The sequence below is a fragment of the Diadema antillarum genome, unplaced genomic scaffold (assembly GCF_040938485.1).
Source record: "Diadema antillarum isolate AM-2024a unplaced genomic scaffold, OU_Dant_1.0 seq00000413_RagTag, whole genome shotgun sequence".
NCBI lineage: Eukaryota > Metazoa > Echinodermata > Echinoidea > Diadematoida > Diadematidae > Diadema > Diadema antillarum.
In genome coordinates, this window is record NW_027271399.1 from 217,296 (window position 1) to 244,806 (window position 27,511).

The 27,511-nt window shown below is 38.5% G+C and overlaps 1 protein-coding gene across 1 annotated transcript; it reads right to left on the reverse strand.

The window, feature by feature from the left end:
- Nucleotides 1-4,563: 4,563 nt before the first annotated feature.
- LOC139732327 (uncharacterized) lies at nucleotides 4,564-20,297 on the reverse strand. Its single transcript, XM_071643194.1, has 5 exons — nucleotides 19,719-20,297; nucleotides 9,930-10,088; nucleotides 8,195-8,454; nucleotides 7,423-7,513; nucleotides 4,564-5,197 (listed from the first exon to the last, which is right to left on the reverse strand). The coding sequence occupies exons 1-5, from the start codon at nucleotides 19,831-19,833 to the stop codon at nucleotides 4,599-4,601; spliced, it is 1,224 nt and encodes a 407-aa protein (XP_071499295.1). The 5' UTR covers nucleotides 19,834-20,297; the 3' UTR covers nucleotides 4,564-4,598.
- Between the last annotated feature and the right edge of the window lie 7,214 nt (nucleotides 20,298-27,511).

The window sequence follows — 27,511 nt, forward strand, 5'->3', positions numbered from 1 at the left end:
GTTGAACCTTATTTTGCTATAAAAGGCCAGCGTTGAAACGTATTCTTATACTGTCTTTCGCTGTTGAAGCTATACTCAACAATGCTACTCATAACATACTGGTTGTGGAATCACAATCCTTTTTGATGCTGATTCAATGGCCGCCATACAACCGCCACATCCTAAATTACCCATTAAATTATGTGAAATTAGGCCTCTGTGCTGCACTTCTTGAAACAAAGTGCATTCTATCTATAATAATGGTGAAGTTTGGAGGCTGAAAACAGAAGGTTAGCCGATGTGGGATAAAATCACCTGTTTGGCGGATTGGAAGCCAACTAACAAGCTTCACCTATTCTAGAATGTCAATTTTACCACAAGCCATGACGCCTTCCACATCAATTTTGTTATCTATAGGTCATGTTATCATGATTTACGTACTTCCTGGCGATCGAAATTATTGTCTGTCCGTTGCGTGTCCTAAATGATTCACATAGCTCATACTATTTTCACTCAATACAGCTTACTCACATTAAGTATTGTTCTGAAGGGGGCATCTCACTGAACGGCGAATGTTTGCGAGCGTGGCGAATTCTATAAGGAATTTTAAGTTTCGTCAGGGTTCATTAAACAGTTGCAATCAAATTCGTAAACAACTGCAAGCAAATTCGCAAACAGCTTTCATTGTCGTAAACAGTTTTTCTTGCCGCAAAGAAATTTGAACATGTTCAAAATTTTGAGCACAGTGAGATACCCCCTTTACCAAACGTACATTCATGTTCACTTTTTCTTTGTTTATAATAACCGGTGGATTTCTACGCTTTAATCCCCTAAGACTATTGAGGGCAACAGATATATCGACAAAAAACAACGATAACAAGGCCTTAGCGACCGCCGTTCATCTTGAAGGAACTATGTATACTCAAGGCTCCTACACCTACCTCCCTAACTTAGGCTTGTCTTAACACTGAATATTAATGTATGGCAATGCGTGAAATCATTCAACCTTAATCTCGCGTGCCATCCGGTTTAGAACTTCTGACGAATAAGTAGCCACCATGCATTGTGCATAGGACCTACGCAATATGACTGGTCAATGTTGTCTAATGTCATGTATTGATATGAGTGTTTGATGTGATGACAATGACTTTCTTGTTATTGTTGCTGCTCCTGCTGTTGTTGTTTTGATAGGGGAGCTATTACTTTCATTAAGAAGTCGTACATCCTGCAAACAGGTTACATTTTCTAATCAATCAACAGCCAATTAAGATAGCAGCGAATGTTGTCTGTTTGCGTCTGTACTGCAGCAACGCGGTAGCTCCCAGCTTATAAGTGGTTGCGATCTGTGATTCGGGCTCATAAGAAGGAAAAGTGTGCGGTTGAAAATAAAATCTACGTGATGATATGCTTATGGTAAATTCATCCACTTCTGGTGATACAATGTTACCATTCAATCCTTAGTTTATATGTTTTGTTTCCGGCATCTCTAAAAATTTGGGCTATCATAAAACTTTTTCTTTAGACCGTGCTATTGAATGTCATGGAACTTGTAAATCAGACAGCGCTCCATGAAATATAGACATGTTTAGTTACATGAAAGTGAATTTGAATGTTTGTATGTAATCGTCGCGGCAGTTACTACTGGTCACCAAAGTGAAGAAACAATAACACATGACAATTTCTTCACCGTAGGTCTAACCAGAGTGTTATAACAAACATTTTAGCTGATGCATACCTAAATCTGGCAGAGATTCTGCAAAGAGCAATCCCTTTGTGAACACTGCTGAACGGGGAATAATGATTAACCCTTTCTAAGCTGACTGGGTTAGAATATATATGGACAGTAAGTGTCAACCAAAATCGGACAGTCTTCGGGAGTTAAGCTACCGCTGCACAAAGTCTCCACGTTGCATCTGTGGCACTAAGCATGCTAAGGGCCGAAAGGGAGGAAATTTGTCATCAACAGATGTTCAGACACTTTTGGGAAGGTGGTCTGGCCGTATGCCAGCCAAGTAGAGGCTGCGTTAGGATGAGAGCTGTTTTCCTCCGTGTAAAGAAGTTGGGACCTCGCATCAGTTTATGATTTCCTTTTGTATTGTATTCTCTGTGGTACATATTCCCAGATATTCTATACAATTCACTTAAGCATACATGTACAACCAGTATAACTTGAACGTTAGATGTATCATATTGTTTGTATGTTGAAATGAAATAGGTGCACAGTTTTGTAGTATATATTTTACTGTTTGCAACAACAACAAAAAACTTTATATACACATATTTTCGTGAAATTGCAGCTGTTATTCATGCAATGATTTCATTTCATGTATCACTTGTTCATGTCGTTATTATCTTTGAACATATATGTTCGAGTCTTCTTTAGGCATACATAATGCCTCCTTTATAGTCATATAATTCACAGACGCTCTGAATACAGAAGAAACGTGTTATTGCTATGGGCATATCGTATTGAGATAAGATGTGCGGCCACAGAACTCGCCCTATACCTATATCTGTAAGGAAAGTAAATGTAGCGTGTGTAATTGATAGCCCGAACGCGACAAACACACATCATTGATATGAAAACAAAAAGAAATAAAACACAATAATATAAGAAAACCTTTACGCTTTGACCGTGTTATGATTAGATAGATGCGATATAAAAGTACAATGTATGTAAAGATTCGTATCATACTGTATGGATAGAATTACGTCAGCGACTAGTACAGGCGTTAACGCATGTACAGCTTAAAATAGACGACTGACGATCGTGAAAACATCTTACGATGTAATATGTGTAATGTTTTGCACTGTTATCAATGTTATGTATCCTTTCCACTTTGAACACGCTGCTGAAGATAAGCTTAACTATGATCAGTTTCAATACTTTTAGACACTCTAACAGCGATATGAAATATAGTGTTTTCCCTTTACCATTCATTAATTTGTTACTTTTCCGATACATGTACTTCACATCAAATCTATGCCCCCTCCCTCCCAAAAAAATGTAAAAGCTGTTTTGATAAGGTAAAATTAAAATAGCTCCGAAACCCAAGTTTGAGAATTTGAAAATATGGCACGAGAGAATTGACGAAAAACTCAATTTCAATTGTCATTGTCGGATAAATGTCTATTCTCCTCGAACCTATAGTTCGTGCCTTTTTATTCAACCTTCTCGTCTCATTTTGGCAATAATTGTTGGACATTTTTGAAAATGAAAATAAAGGAAGCAAAAACAGAGAGCCAATTAAGTATATGTGGGTTGCATATTTTGTTCGTATACACGAAGTTGTGATATGTACTCTCAATTTGCCACGAATATCGAATACGCTTAGTCATCACATCTTTAACGATGATAACAGAAAGAAAGACGACTATAACAACCTTTTCCGGCCCTTTGGTGCAGACTTTTATAGTTCGTGTAAAACATTGTTGAATTCACTTTATTCTTCTTTGTAAAACTTGAAACTACCAGATAATGAAACGTAGCTGACAATGGAATAACGATTTGAATACCCATTGTGTCAGACTCAAATCGTGTTTTCATCTCTGGCTTCAACAACAAGTATACAATCATTTTTTTTTTTCAGTAGCATTTGTAGAGGGGAAGTACAATTCACCCAGGGAAATGATATTTACAGAAATCCGTAACCTGAGACGGATACAATGAGATATTTATAAGCTTGTGTCGATCACAATACCTGTCATGACTGTGTGTGTGTGTGTGCGTGTGTGTGTGTGTGTGTGTATGTGTGTGTGTGTGTGCGTGTGTGCATGTGTTGTGTCTGTGTTTTGTGTGTGATCATTATGAAAGTGAAAATGAAAGAACGTTCATAATGAGAATACACTGTATGACAGATGCTGAATATCAACTGCTCACTGTTAATATTATGATTATTTTTCCTTCTCTTCTCTCCTTCTCAGTAGTCTCTTCCTCCTTCCCCCTCCTTCTTTCCAGCCATATTCACGTTTGTCAGTTTGTTCGTTTGTTTGCCTGTTTGTATTTTTATCCAGCGAAGCTAGCTTTTCATTACTCTCACTCATTCCTATGTAGAGTTCTGCCCCTAAACGCAAACAGAGACTTACCAAATTCATCAACAACGCGAATATTTGACTCATACAGATCATAGTCCCTTTGCATTTTCAGGGATAACTCTCTGAAATAAATGAATAAAACTGATAGAAATACAAGTCAGTTCATATTGATACATTTCATAATACATTTTATTACTATGTCTCTTCTTCTGCACACCAACCGATGGAAATTGCTTCATCCATCATCATGTACATCATGAAAATACAAGGACTTGGAGTAATGTTTGAGAATACTGTCCATTTATAGAAACAAGATAAGAAATTCGCGCAGTTCACATAATTATTACATATCATCCTTGTTGCTCAGCAACGTCTCTGCGGATATCCATCTCTTTTATCAATATTCATTTCAACAATTAAAAGCAGTCTTTCTCATCACTAGACTCATAACCACTGGACTGTTCGACTAGTACTTATAAATTCCACAGCTTTTCTGATGAATCTGTTCATATAATTAGAGCATCTTTCGATACAGGTAAAGTTCTTGTCCTTCTCGCAGGCGGCAGCGTCAAATGCGCTCCTGTTCACGCCATTACTTCCCTAACATCCAGTGGCTGATACTCCGCATTGTTATTCAAACTGTCCTGCTGGAGACTCATGTAACCACACGGCGGCGTCGGTCCCCGGGGAGGTTTCGGCGTCGTAATGATTGGCACGCTGTACATCTCCGAATCCATGGAACCGTCGTCAGATTCCTGATTTTCCATCTCATCTGGATGAATGACTGACTTATCGTTGCCGTTATCATCGACGCGGTCAACAGTATCGCGTTCGTGTTCCTCAATCTCGATGTAATTGTTTTTTTGAATTCCCGGCTTGACTGGATCACCGTGCTCGACGTCCATTTCAAACTGTCGTCTGCGAGATCGACCACCATTCTGACGCTTGTCGCAAAAGCAGAAGAGCACAAAGATGACCCCGAAGACGAGGCTCCAAAAGGTCAGGCCGACGGCAAGGATGATGGTGATGAAATGCTCATCGTACCTGTACTCGATGATGTCGTAGTCGAGGGTTGGACTCGCTGTCGAACCTAGGACTGGCTTCACAGGAACATGATCTGTGCTAACAGTCTTGGTAGAAGCCTCTGTTTGAAGTCTTGTCGTCGATGGAAATGACGTCGTGACTATTGGGGCTGGGGGAAAAAATTCAAGCAAGTGAATAACTAACTTAAAGAAAAAGACCACAACAACATATAGTAGAAATGGCAGTAAATTTTACCACGACAAGAACAAGAACGACAGTAATTTGTACTGAAATAAGTATCACTCCTTAATTGTCATTCTTGTCCAAATATTATTAATGCATTTCCCGACCATGGCACTGTTGTCACCTCTGTAACAATAAATACAGACATCTTGTGTATAGCTTCTTATACATGCATATAAGCGGGCAATTGACCAACAAATTGACCAACAACAGCGCAAAGCGGATGTCTTTACGTTGTGGAAAAGGGTAGGGTTTTGAGATGTTGATACGTTTTGAGAAGTACAGAAGAAGTACTCGTATAATGACAGCTTCTGCAGATCATTAAAAAAGGGGTGGAAAGAAAATGGCGAGTCTTAGCGCAACGTATTGACCCGTGCTGATTGACAATGACACAGTAATGGCTACGGATAGAGTTCGCAATGTGTTTTTCCTCATGATGAAAAAACAACATTGCGTTTGCTGGATTGGCATTTAGGAATTTACCTACAAAAGAGACCAAGTTCTTGTCATGATAATTGCTCTAAAAATTGCGAAATGATGAGACACAAGTTGATTATTTCATCAAGTGAGTGAATTTACTTCGAACGAGAGCTCAAACTTGGCATTGTCTTGGGCACTCCGATACAAGACGGGGAATGCAATGTATTGTCAGAAATAATGTGTGCGATATTGATCGCAATGACCAGAGTGGGTCGAACTGGTAAGACTACAAAAATATATGACCAGCTATTTATGTCGGAATCGCCGACCAGATCGAGTACGCCGGAGCCTGGGGAGAGATTTTTCAGGTCGATTCACAGCATGAGGCCCGGTGTAATTACGTTCACCCCAGCAAGCCGGCGCTGCTACGCCCTGCGTGCGTTGGTCCGTAAAGAATGTAGTGACGTCAGCTGACGAAAATTACGTCATGACATCATGCATTCTTTCCTCCGATGTGGTTTCACCACATCGAATCAAACGCCTTAGATGTTATTTTATTCTTGTCTTTCACGAATGACGAAAGAACACCGGGGGTGCCGAGAGTGTATTCATAATTTCACGACGAAAAAAAAAAGAAAGTTATATGTGAATCATACTTTCAGGCTCTTGGTAATCAACAAAGTTGGTCCAAACAGCGAACGGAATAAAAGTGGAAACATCCGTTTCCTAGCCGCCTGAAACAACTGCTTGAGGCGAACGTATGAGTCGGGGTTTTGTGTATGTGTGTGTGTGTGTGTGGGGGGGGGGGGGCATGAAAATTTCTTTACATTGCATTTTATCCACTGTTCATTTAACATTTCTGTCACTGGTACCCTTCCACCTGCTCCGAATATATCTAGGAGGATCACTTTAATGCGGGATATCAACTACTACCGGAAAGGGACAAAATCCATACCAATATTGTTTGAAACATCTGTTCCTCACCTCTACATACACAATGATGAAAACAATGTCTTTGTGAAGGTGAAGTGGAAGGGGGGGGGGGGGTAGTCTTCCGTAGCTACATGTATTTGCTGTTTCAACGTAATTGGCCAAAGTGAACTTTTTTTCTCCAATGTGGTCTCACCGAATCAAATCAAACGCCATAGCTGCCGTTTCATTTTTTTTTTGTCTTTCACGAATGACGAAAGAACACAGGGGGTCCCGAGAGTGTATAATTTCACGACGAAAAAAAGAGTTATATGTGAATCATACTTTCAGGCTCTTGGTAATCAACAAAGTTGATCCAAACAGCGAACGGACTAAAAGTGCAAACATCCATTTCCTGGACGCCTACAACCACCTTTTTAACCTGACGTATCATTTCATTTCTTTTTTTAAATGAGAACTTCTTCCACCCTACATCGCATTTTACGCACGGTCCTTTTGATATTTCTGTCACTGGTATCCTTCCACCTGCGCCGAATGTAGGAGGATCACTTTAATGCGGGATATAATAACTACTATAGTTATACCGCGGACAGGGATCAAATCCATACCATTATTGTTTGAAACACTTGTTCCTAACTTCACATCCATATTGATGCAATCAGAATGTCGTTGTGAAGGTTGCGGGGGGGGGGGGGGGGGAGTCTTCTACCTATTTGCTGCTTCAACATAATTGTCCAAATTAACTTTTTGTTTTAATGTATTGATTAATGAGAAATGATCAAGCATATATACCTTCGGCAAAGCAGCTTCCATTAGTAACTGTGATATCATCAATAGCGATGTCCGACCAGAAGCCATTTCCCGGCTTAGCCTCAAAAGAGAGCTAAAGAGAATATAAAACTGGTATTAATGATACTATACTTACATCCAAATCCATCCAGTTACATTCTACACAAAAAAAAATATCACCATCTTTCCCGAAAATCGAACTTGTTATTTTCACGCCATAAGTTGTGATGACTCATGGCGAGGCATTAGCCTGTGGTGGTGTCGCTACATTGTTGTACTTTTTTTTTGTCTTTGAAGACTGAATCATTTTCATTTCAATGTGATTATGTTTGATGCAGTGCAAACTCTGTATTATCATTTTATAGGCCTAAATATACACTAAGACTTCGTGGAACTAACATCTATATCCCATACACGATCTCTTTTATGTGTATTATTCTTTCGTTATACATTTCATATTGTTGCGTTGTTTTGTTGGCAATACATGTATTGTACTATTACCTGTTGACATGTCCACGTGTTAAGATACAACAACAACAACAACAACAACAACAACAACAACAACAACAACAACTGGAACAACAACAGAAACGCAGTGAGTATTACTTGTCGATAGATACCACTATGTTTGTTTCTATTAAAAATGAGTTCAGAGAATAAATGTACTATCGTTTCCTGATTTCTGCAAACTAAAACAAATAAAAAAATTGAACGAATGAATGAATAAATACATAAATAGATAAATAGATAAACAAAGATACGGATATCAACACACCTTGCAGCCGTTCTCACAGGGGACGTTGATACTGGTGTTCAGCCACTGGTTGCCTTGCTCCCAGAGCATGGACCAGAGAAGTACAGGCTTGTCGATCACCGTTTCGTCGAGGACGTGGAGGTTTAGTTGGCCGGTGTCCTCCCCGTACATGTGGTAGAAGAACTGGGCACAGTAGGTGGGGCGTGGAGCCAGCGGGGGACTGATTAAGTGGGCGGAGTTCCAGGCGTGTACTCCTGTGCCTTCTATGTACACGTAGTGTCCTGTAGCAGATCACACGGGACAGACGCAAAATATATATGGTGAAACGCACTGCTTGCTGGGGACGGTTCATTCAAAATAATTTGAGGTTTGAATCTGAAATATTTGACATGCAGAAGAAAAAATAAATGGATAGATATTCTAATCATGTAAGACTTCATTGCTAGATAATTGCGCGTCTGTGCTTACAGTAAATGTGGCCTACAGAACATCCAGCTTTAAAATAAAGAGGCTGACGGTGGAGTCATTGTTATTCAGGGAAACAAAATATCAGATGGCTCGTTCGAGTCTTCGCCAATCGGTTGGTAGTCTCCTCGTTTTCTGCGTTTGTTTCCTGTTGGGGGTTGTTTTCAAGTTTGTCATTTTGATTGTAATATCTTGACAAGATACGAAACTAGTAAGGATAAATTCAGAAATGTCAAATGGTCATAACAAGTGTATTACTGTGAGATTATACAGTACCAGAGTTCAAATTTAGTGTTAGCAGGTGTAGATAGTCCCTCTTCCTTGTATTCAAAAGGATTACGGTATATAATACACGTGAGAGTGTGAAGACCAGGCGGAGGGTAGAATTCTGGGTAATCCTGGCAGTGTATGATTATGATTTTGCCAAGAAAGCAAGTTGAGGAAATGTTCCGTCACTTGAATAACGCAGCAAATTGCACCCAACTGGACTACATTCAGGAGCAAAGGATGGGTTAGTGCCACCAAGGAGGTACTAGGGAGCGGCTCCTTGGTGCCACACTATGGCCCATGAGAGGACTTCACTCAGCCAAGATGACGGCGAACCGAACCCAAAGTGGTCATGGATGACTGACAACTTGACCGAGAAAGCGCCCTCACTGCCAAATTCCCAAATATCAATAATAGGAAATTGGCAGGGGACATAACTCACAAAGGAAATCCTGTATTCCTTCCTTCTACTCCAAAACAGGATGACATGCTTTATGAACAAATAATAATGATTAAAAAAAAAATAACCCATCACCAGCACAGATGTTTTCATATTTAAACATTATTCCATCAAAATAGGGCCCTGCGAATGCATTAACCAGACCCGACTTAATACCATGTATAAGTACCGGGTTTTAATGTTGATACGCATAATTGGCATAGGCTTGCGTGAACATGAACATAATTTCAAAGCCAACATAACGTGTAAGTGAAACTGAACACATTGTGTTAAACCGCGTACATATTTATACTGGTGTATACTGAGCCACATCAATTTCTTTGTCGCGTTTTGTGGAGTTTCCTCATTCGATTACGAGTATTTGTCAAACATTGTTCGTAATTATTCAAAATATTACAATTCTATCGTAAATTGGCTTTCTAAAATCATGAGATTAAACAGATTATATGCACGCTACAAGCTTTGATTTTAAACTAAGACTTCTAAAATCACCACTTCATACCCTTCATTGGCTCTCCTGGAGCCCGACTAATTGCCCGACAAGAAATCAGATCCCTCCCATACCTGTTCCATTGGCACCGATGGTGTGGTCGTGATCGGGACCAGTCTTTGTCGATGGTGTCGGCCCTGATCGTCTCCTCCAGTTGAAGTCGTCGCGCTCACTTTGGACATAGCCGCACAGGTCCTCCGTTTCGAAGTCACACGATCCGGCAAATTTCACTTCTACGAGAAAAGGAAAAAGAGAGAGAGAGTGTGTGTATGAGTGTGACGTTCGGGGGGGGGGGGGCAAAAAGAGAAGCATACGAACAATGACTCAGAAAGACAGAAAGCTGCAACCATTCCATTAATTATTTGAATGCATAGTCATTATCTGAACTGGGCTTTTATTTCTATGAAAACAGGTACATGTATTATCATTAATTTTGTGTTGATTTTGACATTTTCATTTTGATGAAGCTATTTAAGCGCTCAGTATAGAGTATTTGATTATAATTGTATTATCGTATATTTATTTTCTTCTTCATTCCCATCCATACGATGTCTTTATGATGCAGTATCGTGCGAAAAATATGATGAATTTACAACAGTTGCTGCAGTTATAGGCCTCCTATATTTCTAGTGCATTGACGACATTATGTTTTTGAAAACTTTATTAAGAGAGAAAACCCCAGATGTTTTCATATTCAAACATTATTCCATCAAAATGAGGCGCTGCGAATGTATTTACCCGACCAGTTAATATACACCATCTATTGTCGGTCGGCAGTATACCAGAAGAAAAAAAAACCGGGAAAAATAAATAAAATAACTAAACAAATCCCCAAATCCAATCCAATCCAATCCAATCCAATCCAATCCAATCCAATCCAATCCAATCAAATCGAACTAAATCAAGAACTCAGTCATAAATTATCTTAAAATTTCAGTGTTAGATACTGGTACGAGTGGTAGTAGGCACCTATATACCATATCCTTTTCTTATTATCTTGCTTCACAAATTGTGTCCATGTTTTTCATCACTGCTAATCACATGTTGTCGATAGGTAAAATGCCAGGTGAGAATTGACATCACATGACCTTCGTGACTCTAGCCAACGCCCTTTTACAATCTAATCTCCGACCGTGACCTCTTATCCACACGGCGATAGCCCCACTGGCATTCAGAACGAGTACATTCACCTTTCACTAACGTGTCATTAACGTGGCATTAGAGTTTCCACTCCACTCTCAATCTCAGCAGCCAAATCGCTATTTGATAGTAGAATCTGGCCTAACGCACCCGTCTGTGGTTCATTACCATCAAACCTTGACGGATTGTTTTAGCGTGTAAACCGCAGTTCATACTGCTCACTATTGACAGTGTTGATTTTTGGTGGTTAAAAAAAGTCAACTCGACAGGGTGTCGGATTTCGACAAGTCGTCAGTTCTTTCGAGCTCACATAAACACGAATATTATGTCAACATAGTACTTTCACTTTTTTTAACGAAATAATGACAGCAGTTCTAAAGTGCTATATAGAATGAGAGATGCTGATTGAACAATTCACAATAACGAGTTTAGCAATAATCCCACGTTGTTCCCATCGACAAGCTAAGGATGTAAACGATAACACGAAATACACAGATGTCCATTGTCCAAGCGGACGTTTTGTTTGTTTGTTTGTTTGCTTGTTTTTGTGGCAGATTTTAGAGTGTTGACTGACGTATGGCCAGCGTATGGCAATGAAGCAATACTAAAAAATCTTACCATTTTCCTGTTTTATTAATATTGTTCTATAACTTACAAGTCGCATTACTGTTACAATGCGTGCGCACTGGTCGGAGCACAATGGTTGGGGATTCTAAGATTTGAGTGCTCACAGCAAAATGCACGGATCAAAATATAGAAATCTGCATGACACGAGACGGAAAACTTTAAGCCCTAGAGAGTATAAAAAGTAACTGAGGAAGAATCAATAACCCTAAAGAAACAAGAATACCATGATATTTGTTTTTATGAACGTATTTCATATGTATTTTATAGTATTTTTATATTTACATTAGATTATTTTACCATGGAGCTATAGCTCCGTGATTTTACACAACAATGAGGTGTACCACTATACTCTAGTATCACACTGTATAATCTTGACGTGAGTTATACGTATGTCTTGGTAGGCCAGTGATCACATTTCATTTTCCTTGCACCAGGTGACGACATGGATGCAGAAATAACACAGTTTTCTTTTTATTAGTCTGTTAATAATGGCAGCATCTCCTTATCAAACAAAGTGGGAGGGTACTTCTATTCTTGTCCGAGCTTTGTAATATAAGTCAAGAAGTGAATATAACATAGGGGGAAAGAGCTAATTTCCGTTCTCCGTTCTACCGTATACTGACCCTCATGCGTGACACACCGTTTTCGATCGCAGCGAGTGTAGAATAGCAATTTAGTAGACAATATTCGTATAATCCTAAAAGATTTCAGGCAAGAAAAGTTATTGATATCAATGTCAAATCACAACTCATTAAAGAAGTGAATAAAAAGTTAAAGGAATAGGGACCTATTCCTAAAAAAACGGGCATATTTTCATCAATTTTTTAAAATCATTTTTTTCTGAAGATCTGAAGATCGACAGAGTTGTCAGAGGAAGATGAACTGTGTGTGGTAGCCGTGCAATGGCAGTTAATCAATCAAAGTTAATCTTCTACTAGTATTTTGCTTTTCTACATGTATCTACGATCACGTGATCGTGAAACGGCATTTTGGAGAAAGGCTGATTGGAATTAACGGAATACCGGTTACAGGAAATCAGGGTCTTTTGAAATGCTCAGGCCCAGACCAATGCGTAATGTGGATTAACTTTTGGCAAGTGACATATACACCGATACTCCCCAAAGAATTAATACATTGCTTCCTATACATTTCAGTGGCGGGGTCTTCGTATAGAACACTTTATCTGGCGTATGGAGTCCCTCGTGCGTTCCAACTCTGGCAACCCGGGAAAGCAACTTTCAAAAGAATAGCACGTTCATTTCTCACGATAATTTAATCGGTTTTAATTCTCATTGACGACTGTTATGCATGGCTCACGTCGGATAGGTAATTCCTTCTCTAAATCTCACGCTTACAAGGTTATTACTTCCACTTGTAAATAACTTGCCACAATAATGGGAAGTTCCCAACTTCCGACAGCCACCCGACCGTGCCATGCGACTTTCACTTTCACCGAATTTCAAGCCTGGGAGATTTAAAAAGCTGCAACTACTGACAAAAAAAAAGATAAAAGATAAATATAGTTGTATACAAGTTGTACAAGAAGCGGAAAATATCCAAATGGGGCCAGCAAGATTTATAACCCCAAATTCTGCCTGGTGTCTATACATTTAGAATTACATCTCCCTAACAGGTGTAGGCTTGCACCTTGTGGCACTGTCTTCATAAGGAGATTTGAAATCATTGTACTGGCAGCAATAATAGCAGTTTCAATACGTCAGACAGAAAACATTTACCATTCATATGTAAATACAGAAGTTGTTACCACAGTTAATTATTGTAAGCATTTGCTTCTTGAAACTCTAATGACTCGGGCCTCATAATGGAGGATAACGGATCTTAGTTATAAGAAAATGAAACAAACAAACAAACAAACAAAACGGCTGTACGTGGTATAACTCCGAATCATTTTAAGTGCATAACCGCGCCGACTACCTGACGATGTATTGTCATCTTAACAGTCAGTTACATGCTTTCAGATACCAAGCGCACGACAAAAGTCTGGGAACTGTTAAAACCCTGTAATTTGTAACTACCACCACCATTTTCTTTGGGTAACAATAAATTCTTTGTTATGAACTATTATAGATACAAAAGTTAGCGACAAATCTGCAGGGCAAATTGCTTTTATACACTGTCGGTGGCTGTTTGAAGCTTCATCGTACCAGACAGGGTTAATTCATGTCGTTGGAAATGATTGTAGAACGATGTGACGAGATGAAAACCGCAATGCAACTCTATTATGGAGAGCAGCGTGATGTCCGCCATTAGGTGGTGTCAGTCTCGCGCTAGGAATCACCTTTAATAAACCTCACCGTAGGGAGGAAGAAAGAAAGGGTGGGGCTCAGGGATGAGAGAAAGGGTTGTACCCAGATGAGGTTATAGCGACAAACAGCTTCATCTCTGTGATAACTCTTTGATTGGCCTGATCTACTTTCTACGGAACGATGAAGGTGCCTCGCAAGGAGCGTCTAGTCATTGTTATACCCCTTGATATCCCTGCTATTTTGCCTATTATTTATGTCATTCGGCTTGGAATGTTTACTTGTTACTAACTGATCTAATCTAATCTAGTCTAATCTAATCTAATCTAATCTAATCTTATCTTGTCTTATCTAATTTAATCTAATCTTGTATAAGATATAATATTACATATCATGGATTACTAATTGACAGCACCCCCCTGTCAATAGATGCCATCTGCTTGTTACAGTGGATATTCTGGCTGAATTATCTTTAATAATCAAATCACTTAATTTCTTAATTTGGGGTAAAATATCACCTGTAACCGTCATCGTATCACGAAGATACAATGAAAGTCGCTTAAACAGAGAGATTGGAATGGTGATATCCAGTCTGTACATACGATTACATTGTACTTGTACCCGACATGATATTTACAAACGCAGCAAACTGCACAGGGAGTTCCGGATTGTAAACGGACATAAACCAAACGTTGTACTTCGTCGTCGACTCAGGTCAGGTTAACTCGACCTCAAAATGCCCAAATATACAGTGCTAGTATGGAGAATGCGTTTGTGCTTGTGTCGTTGGTATACATGCACTGTATGGCACGCTCTCATGACGTGCATAAACAGAGACGAAGATGTTGGCCTCATTTCATCATTGTGAAGTTTATCCGCTATATCTTTTATGAGTTTATAAGCCAGGACTGTTTTCGTATCAAATATGTATAATGTCGTGGATTGTCCGCGAAAACATGTATTAAATCATATATCTTCACTACTCATTCTAGTGACACGTCCGAAACAAAATAAAATCAAAAGCACGAGAAACTGAAGGGCACTATTATCAGCATTCGCTGAGATAATCGTCATTACAAAAATGATCAACGTGGAAGTTGCTTAGTTTGTATTTTGTTGCAATTATTCGTGATAATATTTTAATTTCTTCATGAAGAAACACAGTTTTGGTGTGAAAGAGATCTTATCGTTACTCAATTCATGCTGCAAATGTAGGTCTATACTGAGGAGAGAAACGATGGGTTCAGAATGTCATGTCTAATTGTCTATAATACAGTGTATTCTGAAATCATGACTCTTACTCCTATAGTACCATACTGAGAAGTCTCCGAGTCTATCATAATCAATATATACATTTTGTGCATAATTGATAGCAAAACAGCAAAACTCATCTAATAGTCTAAAATGTCACTTATCAGTGGTTACATTGAAAGCGAATGCGCGTTTGGCATCATCATATTTACTATTAATCATCAAATATTCATTAAGTCTAATATCAGGTTCGGAGGTTCTACAGTAGGTCTACGCTAATACCGGTACTTAAAATGTAAATAAAAAAGAATTTATAAGTGGTTGATATGATGTCGCCACACTTAGCAATGTATAGGTATGAGAAAACTTTCCTCCTCTTCCTATTCCTCAAAATCCCCTATCAGTTGCAAGTCATGCAAGATTGCTTCACTTCAAAGGGGAATCTAAAAAAAACAACAAAACAAAAACATATCCTTGCCTAACCTGAAATGTGTGCGATTCATCTGTTATCGCTTCTAAATGGAAGATGTAGAATTTCCTACACAAACGCCATAGCCCTGGTTATTTGAGATTAGGGGAAAACCATGTTGAGCGACAGGAATCGAAGGGGTGGGAAAGGGGAAATGAAGTGATTCCAGATCGACCTTCCCAGTCATGGCATCTCCACTGATAACCTTACCGACTGCTGAAAAAAGTCAACGACCGTCGGGATTCGCAGAAACCTCTTTGCTTAGGCGGAGTAAATAAGAGGATAGAGCCAAATGCCTTCTTATGTGCCAGTAGATAGTGAAGATGTTAAAAGCATGCTGATAATTAGCCTTTTAAGCAGGCCATCACGCACTTGCTAATACTGACAGTCGTGAGCGAAGAACAAGCCAGTTTGGGGTTCCAGTTTGAGCATGAGCAGAAAAAGGTTTTTGTTCTGATAGAGATGTCGGTTTTTAAATTCAATGAGATAAGCGTCTGTGATGTTATCTAATTCATGAAATCCTTACAAATTGTGCTTGCCAGTTCATCCAACTGACGTCAAGCCTGGTATTTAGCAATAATAAATTTAGTTTATTGATAATGCATTCAATGCATTCAATGCAAAAACAACGAAATGGATGCTTACCGTAGGTGTTGGCTGACGAATCATTCGATCTGGTCTATACACAGGTTTATTGTGGGTTTTTTTAGCATGAGTTCCATATAGGGCATATTGATATGTTGGGTAAGCTGATGCATTATGTCGCTTTTAAACGAGTGAAGTTCCTAACCATCTGAGAAAAAAAAAGTCATTTTGTGCTAATGTGCACATGAGCTAACTCCGAACTGGCTTACTCCTACAGACTGCACAGAAGCGAAGCCAAGCGCGTCGCCTCTTTCTGGATCTCGACTTGAGCTAGTGGCTTGACTAGTCTCGCGTAACAACCTCTCTGCTTTAACACTCCTCTTCTAATCACAATATACTGCGGCAGGACCTATAATGATGAGATTATTCACTATATCCACAATATGGGCCAGAATGTGATTGCCATCACATTCAGGTCAACCTCACCTCTGACATCCATTCTGAATCTGTACACTAACTGTTGACTAAGATATTATAGGCATAAAAACATCAAATCTATATAACAAAATCTTCACTAAAAGAAAAAAAAAAGATACCATCTCACCACAACAAACCCGCCACGACAGCAACGAAATTATGAGTATTGTTGGAAAAATTACACTGTTATTACTGACAACCCTTGGCTTCCTGGACACAAGCTGTTTAGGCTATGCGATAGCGTTTCCCTTTCCATCGGGAAATACTATATACGGCCTATATACGCCTACTGACTGCGGCACGTTTTATACTTTTTTTTTTTGTTCGAATCAATGTCCCAGCTTCACATGTTAATTTCGCAGACAAAAAAAAAAATGCAAACAAAACACACACACGCTAAAAAAAAAAAAACATTAAACACTGCTGTAAACAGACATTACGTCATTATACGTTGTGCGACAAGTTGAGCTGATTTTTCCCTTCATACTTGGATATTAAAGGACAAGTTCACCTTCATAAACATAAGGATTGAGAGAATGCAACAATAATAGTAGAACACATCAGTGAAAGTTTGACGAAAATTGGACAATCGATGCAAAAGTTATGAATTTTTAAAATTTTTGTGTTGGAACCGCTGGATGAGGAGACTACTACAGCTTGTGAGTCATATGCGTACAACAGTATAAAGAAAATGTAAAAGAAAATTCAACATATTTTCACTTTTCTCGCATAATAAAGGAGCTCTTGACTTGCCTCTTTCTAAAGGTAGGGGGAATAATATTACCCATAACATTACTTGTCGGTAACGAGTCAGGGGAATGTGTATTTTTTTTCAAAAGATGGAATTTTGTGAAATTCTCTTTATATTTTCCTTATATTGTTGTACGCATGTGACATCTAAGTTATTCATACACTGCAGTAGTCTTCTCATCCAGCGGTTACTGCACAAAAACTTCAAAAATTCATAACTTTGGAACGGATTGTCTGATTTTCCTCAAACTTTCACTGATGTGTTCTACTAATATTGCTACATTCTCTCAATCCTTATGTTTATGAAGGTGAACTTGTCCTTTAAGGAAAGAAGTAAATTTGACTCATTTTGCTCCTAATTTTTACAGCGTGCAACCTTTCAGACTTGTGTGAAAATCTTAATGTCATCAATCGTTAGAAAAGAAAAATGAATTTCCTCTCCCTGATTCAATCATGTAAACGCTTTTAACATGCTGATGGCAATACTTGGTTGGGCGCAAGAGTGGAAAAGGCCATCAATGGGAAGCTAATATTGATTATGTAATCTTGCATCAGGGTGTTCATTGCCCCAACGATAATGATCATGCAATATTTGCTATAATTATAGACATTTAATCGGCGTGTTGAGTGATTGGTTTGGACAAAACAATATTTTAAAATAGATTTATGAATGATTCCCCTTTAATTTCAGTATCGCCTAAAAAACGACTCACAAAGAATCAACAATTTCCAGCTACACGCTTTGAACAGATACCATCTGAGAAATCTATGAACGTCCATACACTGACATGACATACCCAATTAATTATTTGCTTAGTCCCATGCATTCTAATACTATATTCTTTTCGGCTTCCTTGAGAAAAAACTTCAGGTACACTCAGACAGGAAATTGACTATTTAAATATTGTTTCGAGTTCGAGCAAATCACCTGAGAAACACAAGCGAGTCTGTTTTTTTTTTTACTACACTTATTAAGACAATGGGTAATGAACTTACTGAAGTTTTTATATCGATACCAGGGATTACGTATATCATCAGCACTTATGCACTTAGTATGGTAGTTTCGCTACGTGCTATACTACTCGAGCTGCAGATCATATGCATCTTGACTTTAATACAGTTTCAGAGGGGACCGTACAGTGGCCAAAGTCCAATTAACGCAGTAAATACTAAGCCCCACATCGCACAGATAAGCAGCGTAATATTGTAGCCTTCTAGATTAACTCTGTACTATCAAAAATTACAGACATCCATGTACTAAAAAATATTTGTATTTTCTATATTTAAAATATCGATGACTTCCATATTGCTGTAGCTTTTTAGGTAAGACAACATAAGTGATAAGTGGTTGTTTTTGTTTTTGTTTTTGTTTTCCAAATTAATAACTATTTTGACGAAAGAATTATTATCTCATATACACACTTCCTGTGTACTTATCATGAAAACTGATATGGAATTAAAGAAAAAAATACACACACACCGTTATCTCAATGGTAAAGTAGTTCTGTGGCGCTGAGCCGAATATACCCTGATCAAACATTGACGAGCAAGCATTAATAATGAGGCTCAGAGTCAGAGGCAAACAATACGTCACGGGTAAAGAATGTATAAAAGCCAAGTGCGGGGCAGTTTTTAGAGAGGCGAATGGCTGATGTTCTCACGATGTTTAACGTGCACGAGAGGTAAGGATCAACAAATGCGGTTAAATCTACACAGACGATCGTCATGAAACAATGAACACGCACCTGGTCATGCTATGTAAAAAGTATACACCAATCGTCCTTTGTCTGTGGTGTATAAATATTTCTCCGTGATGTTTTTGCACAGACTTTGCTTTGCAGTGTTCTGGCGTGAAGGTTTTCACATGCGGAAACAAGCATATCCATTGAATGGATGCAGAGCGAGTGTGTATTTAACAAAGAAAGTTTGCATACAGGTAGAGATTCTTTGCCATCAGAACCTAGTGATAAGTTGTTCAATACATAAATGGAGAACAAAACTTTGATTTTCTGGGAATTGAAAGCAAGTTAAAGGAACTGAAACTCCACGCGTAGATGAAAAGAAATAATTGAAGAATGGCGCCCCATTCACTTCGCGTGAATGGCTTCCAAATTTAAAGAAAGGTTAACAATTTTGAAGTTAGTATTATCTGTCTCTCATAACAAGACTGGACAGTACATTGAATTAAAATAATGCCATTTTAATGTCTAATGCCGTTCACTGAAGAATTTACTGGATAGTATACAGGGTTACCAGACAGAGGGCCCACACTAATTTCAAAATGCGACTTCGTGACTCACCCACGCTTGCAGAACATTCGGGGAATTGTTTGACCAGCAAACAGAACACGGACATTAGCAAACAGCTGAGTTTGCCGAGCGAGTATGCTGGATTCGAACAGGTCTCCGCTGCCATTATTGCACCTAGAATTTACGAAAAATTGAAATTGAAGCCAGTTTATATCGTCTGTCAGTCAGTCGACCAAGATCCCCGGTGCTAGCTCCTGCGTGCTTGTCGAATTGAAACGCTTGTGTCAGACGGTCAAGTTCTCCACTCTCGCAGATGCACTCTTCGTAATAGAAAACCACCATACCAGACCTGGGCAATGATTTTGCTGCGAGTTACCTCCGCTTGCTGATTTTGTAAACCACAATTTCTCGTTTGTGAACTATCCAAATAAAAATATCCGTATATTGAAGCACATTCCAGAACTATATAGACACAGATTTCCGTCGTTGCTATATAAGCTCGCGTTTCTCCTCCTAATGTAATAGTCCGATAATCGTCCCAATACGCTAGTCTCGCCGTGTCTGCATCAGCCAACGTCTGGATTGTGAATAAGCCGGGGAGAGCGGGGATTCTGAATTTATCGCGCGCATCGGGAAGTTGTTGCTACCTGAGTGATGTCCCTGCTCGCTCGTAGCTGTGCTGCTCAATGTTTCGGCTGTTGACATAACGGGTGAGTCTTCCCCTTCTTGTGGTTAAGGATAATAGCTGCTCCTAATCTGTTGTTATCTTCGAGACCTGCATATGATTTGATTCACACTCAACAGACCAACTATGGTTGAAAAACATCCGTTTCTGACATATGTTTTTGTTTCTTTCCGAACTCATATCTCTCACTCAATCTCTCATACATTTTTTCCCTTCCAGTGTCGGACATAGACCTACTGGGTGACTTCCGTAATATGATGCGGTCATTGTCTCGCGTGGGTTATTGTCTTCTTTCTGTACTTATTTTCTCTGCGTTGGAAGAAAGAGTTGACTAGACACCGCTTCTGTTCTTCTTTCATGAATGAAAATCAGGGTCAACCTTGAAAATTCGGGAGATCCTGCGTTGTTATCGACAAGCTCAATTTCATGGAGTCTAGTCGGTCGCTAAACATAGACGGGCTATAGCTGGAAACCTGAACATCAGCGCGTATCCTGCTTCCAGTCCGTAACTTTTACATTAAAGTTACAAAGTCACAAACAACCACCCACACCTACAGACAACCTACAACATCACCTTGTCTGTCGTTTTTCGATCTATCTGTCGTCACCACTCGATAAGGGAATAAAAACAAAATCGAACGTAACCCCTGAGTATGTTGTTGTCTTCTATGTTCATTTGCTGTAATCTGCCGTTTTCTTTCTTTGATTTCAGATTACTCTGGCCGCTTCCAAAAATTTAACAACAATGTTCAAGGTGATGGTACTTTTGTAATAGTTAATAGGAAAGTACTATCATTCATAAACAAACATTCTATCATGATAATACAGTGTTATGATTATCAGATGATTATGATAGAATAATTGTTTATCATTGTTTATTTTCAGTTTTCCTTTCGTATTATTCGATGTCACATATCATCAAAATGCAGAGTCCCCAACATAATTACATAAAGTAAAAGTAATCAGGGCCGATGGTTCTTTATATATATATATATATATATATATATATATATATATATCCCTGTATCTATTATATCTATCCATCTATATATATCAATCAATTCGTTTCTTTCTATTCATTCGTCTTGAGTACTATCATATCCCTCTATCTATCTATCTATCTATCCAGCTATCTATATATCTATTCAGTTGTCTGTTTACTGTAAAACATGATATATTCGCGGCATGAATTTTTCGCGAATTGGAGCCGACGGCCTTTTTAGCGCCATGAAATTTTCGCGAACTGGAACTGGTATTCAATGCATATAGTGTAGAAAAGAACTTTCGCGTGCATTTTAATTTCGCGAATCTTCGCGCTCGCGAAATTCGCGAAATTAACATGCACGCGAACATTTCTCGTTTTACAGTATCTGACAATGTGACAAAATTTAGTGAGTTTGAAGATCCCATGACAAAGGTGTGATTAGTTTGTTTGATAAGTGTACAACCATCTCTTTCCACCCTCCCCCTCTATTTCTCTATCTATATCTCTTTTCCTCTTCTTCAGATATAGAGGATGCTTGATCTCGATTTCCAGAAATTTACCTGCGGAGTGTCATTAATGTTTAATTTTGAAGTCGCCCGTTCATCATGCTCAAACACTACGGTTCTTCGAATCGTTCGAATGCTCGGAAACGTTTCACGCGTCTACACAGAGGTCAATGTAATGATACTTGTACCCCTATGCCAAGACCGAAGTGTCACTTCTAGGGAGCGAGGGGAGAGTTCTCCGCATTCTGACAGGCAGACGCCCGCCCATTACCATGGTAACCGATCACGTAAAAGGGAAGAATCGGAGACCACTAATCTTCCTGTTTATGAATGAAACTTGTCCGAGGCTTCCGCTCAAGTTGTAAAGCGAGACATCAAATTCCGTGGGTCGGGTTACTTGTGGCTAAGGTCGCGTGTAGTTCAATCCCACTCGCTCTCTTTGTCCTGGTGTTTTCCATGAAGGACTCGGCAAAGTCAACGCTCTTGTAACTTTTCATTCAAAGACCTCTCAAACTGAAAATCAATAGAGAAGGAAAAACAAGCACGTTCTATTGATGTAACTTAGATGACAAAAATATTTTCTTTAGTCAACAAACCATGAAGGTTTAATGTAAGTTGGTGAACATTATACATGATTATAACTCTCCCTTCCGCAGTTACTAGTTTTGATGCTATAATGTGGGGTTGAGTGTATGTATGTATATTTGTATGTATGTATGTACATGTATGTATGTATGTATGTATGTATGTATGTATGTATGTATGAATGTATGAATGTATGTATGCATGCATGCATGTGTGTCTACTATGTACATGAATATGTATATATGTAGGACTACATGTATGTTTGTATGTGAGTGTGTATGTGTGAGTGAGTGACACTGTGTCTGTCTGTTTTGTGTCTCGTGCTTTATATTTTCGTGGTATCAGTCACTGATATACCTCCTTGCGGTCACGTATTTCACAAACGCAACGTAAAATTTTGTTGTTGTTTATCTAAAGTGATTGCTCGGCCAGTTTTAAATGACAGCAAGTGTTGGTTTTAATCCATATAGCATGCAGCGGATACTGCGTAATTATTCAAATTCATTAAATTCTTCCGTCGAAATGTTTTCATAGCAACTTATTGACAAAATTGCCCTACATCGACGTAAAAATAAGCACTGAATTGATCAGTGTTTTGGTAGTAGCCAAGAAATCATGGGCGTACATACACTAATGGGCGTGAAACGCTGATCAATTCAGTGCTTATTTTTACGTCGATGTAGGGCAATTTGTCAATCAGTGGCAATGAAAACATCTCAGCGGAAGAATTTCATGAATATGAGTGCGATTGTTGTAGATGGGTTATGACCACGTCTACCTTACCACTGAAATCGTTGCTAAATATTCCATCATTACTCTTGCTTTTTCCTATAGAAGGTGACTGCGTTGTTTGAAAGTTTGCATGATGTCAGTGACGAATTACAAGACGCTTTCGGTAACAAGATGCGTATATATTCCTAAAAGACTTCTTTCTTTTTTTGGCGAAAGAAAACCTTAAAAAGAAAAGAGTGGAGAAGGAAAGCGACATAGGGAGATAATAAGACCAAAAGCGACAGTCGAAGGGCAGCGGTGTGCTGAAAGTTGAGGTTGCACTAATGGAGACCAGAGAATAGGAGACAGGGACGTTTGTAAGGAAGAATAGAGTGAGAATCAGACAAAGGGTTCGAACAACATCTGTGGAAAAAAGTAAGATGAACCAGAAAGGATGGGAGGAGTGACAGGGTGGGAAAATAACGAAGATAAGAGAAGGGAGAGAGGCGATGAAGATGTGAAATTCTGAACGATGTATCACGAATCAAGTCAGTATAAAGCGATTTAGAACGTGGAATCAAAATCTGCAAAAAAGTATGATCATGAAAGGGGTGGGGTGGATCCTAAGGAGGACTCTTGTGGGGGAAAGAGCTGTGGGAGGGGAAAAAAGAAAACTAGCAATCAAAAGTGCGGTCCTGAAAACGATTCCTGTGGAGAAAGGAATGTGGAAGAAAAGACGAAGTAAAATTAAAATACAAAATATATAGGCCTTTGTTTATACATATATTCTTTCTCTACCACAGATCATCCCCACAGGAGTCCTCCTTGGATCCACCCCCTTTCTTACTTTTCTTAGATGTTGATTCCGCGTTTGATGGTCACAACAGTGTAAAGAAAACAGAACATTCAACACGTTTATACTTTTCTTTCTTTCTTTTTACATTTTACTTCCCTCCTTCAGAGGTCACGGAGAATATCAACCTATACGTCAGTCACAAATCGAGAGAATGTGTACTATTCATTCAAAACAGTTTGCGAAATTATGTGTATAGTTTCTTTACATCGTTGTCGATACTATATCGTGACATCACGCATTGTGACGTCATCATTTGTGTGTATTTATTCTCCCGTCTCAACGGTCTCTGATACAAGAAATACGTCTGATTCTACTTGACACTTTGCTCGCAAAATTCAACTTTTAAAAGAAAATCAGAATCGAGAAACCGTCTCTGAAGTTTGTCATCAGTCAAGAGCATGGGAGATGGCGGAGTTCCAGTGAGAAGTCAGAAAAGCTTAGTAAAACGTTGTCAAAATCACGTTTGTCTCACTTATAATAATCGTTATGACAATTCTACCCATTGACAAAAATTTTATGTATTTTACATTTAAATTCTTTTGAATTTCCTTTGATTCTTTAGCACATTTCATCTAGGTTTTTTTTTCCAAATGTTCTCTGCGCATTTCCTACTACCTTTAGTTTGTTTGACTAAACGGCAACTTTATTTCTTCAGAAACACACACATATATATACATATACATGTATATATATATATATAAGATATATATATGTGTGTGTGTGTTGTTGCTTTTGTTGTTTTTGTTGCTTGTTTCACAATTTTGCACACTGTCCCTTGGTCAGAAGAATGTAAAAGACATCATATTTTCATTTTCCTCTTTCAATGAATCTCATTTAATTTCAACAAAATCACTCATTCTCTGAAACCCTCTCAGCTCCAGGGTCTTTATACAGTACAAGCAAAGCAACGAGTCACACACACACTGACAAACAGACAGACACACACATACACACAAAGAGACTGGTTCTCTCTCTCTCTCGCAAGACAGGAGAACATCAACAGACAAAATGACACACAGTCACACACTCATGATTCGCGTTCACGAGTTGGTTGAAGACCCTAAGACGATTTTATTTTAATCAAAAAGTTGAAGGAAAAATGGGAGTAATAGCTTACAGTAAGACAATGAGGATGGACTGTGTCCTCGTGTCTCTGCTATCTTACAAAGGAATAGCAGATGTTCAAATTTACACAACCTCAATGAATTCATCCAGCACCTACTCTAGAAAATGGTATTCTTTTCCGATCCACGACCCACATGTTCCGGTGACATGGAAACAAACAATGTTTTTTTAACTCAAGGACTACAAATGTCTCTCACTCACAAGTCAAAAGCTAATGCATACACACAGTGTACCAACAAAAATGACAATATAACACATTTGCATATATTTATATATATACATACACTAATATGTCAAAAAAGTAATCATGTAAAAAAAGAATATAGAAATTAAATTCTGTCATGGTATAGTAAATGTAAGAAATCAACTAAAATTTCTGTAAACATTGACATAGTTGCCTATCTCTACTCATGGAATCATACAAATTTTCTTTCAAATCTTTGATTCATTAGTAAAACATTAAATGTGCTAAAATGTGTTGAGATATTATGTACCTCAAATGTATATCAATAAAACAGTATCGGAAACATACCACTTTCCACAAATAAAAAAAGGATAAATGATTCATGCCAAATATCTTGTATAGGCCACAAACAAACACACAAATTTAGCTTCCGATGGAATTCCTGCATGATGTAACGTAAAAAGTTCATTCACCATTCTACTACCTTTTGCTACATCATTGCTTACGTTATAGAAAATTTCATAATGTACATTGATCATGATTTACAACATTCATTCATTCACGTCTAATCCTATTCTATCAAATCCTTCAAAAATCCTGTCAAGGCACCATGAAAGTCCATGAAAGGCATTACTCAATTCTACTTCCTTTTTTCTTTATCAAATTATTTTAAAAAAACCCACAAAATTTGGTCAGTATAGATTCGTTGAAAGGCAGGCAAAAATTCAAGAAATTCACGTAAAGGAATAGAATGAAAATCACTCATGAGTTTGAACATGCTATATGTTATCATGAAACTCTCACTCAGCCACTTCACAGCATAAACAAGTATTTTATATTTTCACTGCTGTCTACATGTACAATGTATATCCTCCTACAAAATGTTATTGCCAGTAGTTTGTAATATCCAGCAAAAATATATATATATATAAATATACACAATGCATGATTATGATGGCGATCTTTTTTTTTTCCATCTCTCTACGCCATCATCATCTACTTCGGAGATACAGACGACAGTTTTTTTTTCTTTCTATGCCCAGCACCAATTTGACGATCATTACTTCTAGCTGATTTGGTATGGGAGTTAACATGGACAAGAGGATTTCTGACACTAACATGGACCTGTATCTATGCATGCACTGCTGGTGTAGATGCTTATTGCTGGATACATCACAAGCTCCAAGCGGTCTCACAGAAGGGCCACTTTCTCAAAATTCAGGAGCTGCACGACACAAAATACTCAAACTGGACGACAAGACAGCATGTTTTGCCCTTTTGTCGAGGGAAAGACCTCATTTGTATCATACTAACTGTAAATAAAGACAAAAAACAAACTTAAAATGAGCAACAAAAAAAACAGAGGAAAAAAAGTACTTTGCATAGAGTTGATAAGTTCTTTCATTAGATTGTCAATGTCGCCAAAAGAGCAGCAAGAACTAAAGGTGGAAGAGCAAATGAGAGCATGGAATTCAAATCTGACAAGGCTACACATTCAACATCACCTGGGTGATTTGCAGCTTATTAACACCCTCAAAGCTAAATCTATGGTGTCTCACATACCGACTATACCATACATGATCGATGATGACAGGATCTTGGGTGGAAGAGCAAAGAGATGAAAGAACTAGATGGTGCATTGATGTTTTTATCATCTTGGTGCCACATCGCCTTGGCAACAGAAAGATATCGATGACTTAAGCTTTCATACAGCAAAGTGGAAAAATCAGGAACCTGATACTTACATAATACACACAACTGGAAATTGTAAGTATAAAATCATTGTACAAAAAGTAGATCAAGATTCTTAAACTATCACTCAGTAATTCTGGAGACAATAGAATGATTATGCAATCACCCTGTTAACCTCAAACTTCGTTTGGCACGCAAAAGTCTTGTAATAAAAGGCAGAAAAACCATAACAAACAAGAGACCCGCGGGTCTAGCGCTCACCTGAGTATCGCAAGTTCACCTTTCACGCAGTCACTAATCTAAATTATTCACAGCTCTACCAAAATTTGACCAGGCATTCTGAAGTAGAAGATGAAAATGTACAATAAGGGCCCAAATTTTTAAAGATTCCTTAATTTGGGGAATTGGGGGCCCCCTGGGGCCCTCTGGGTGGGGCATGGTGCCCATTTTGATAAATTGAGATCCTGACCCCCTAAGGATGCTATCATGAGGTTTTCAGGAAGAAGATGACAATG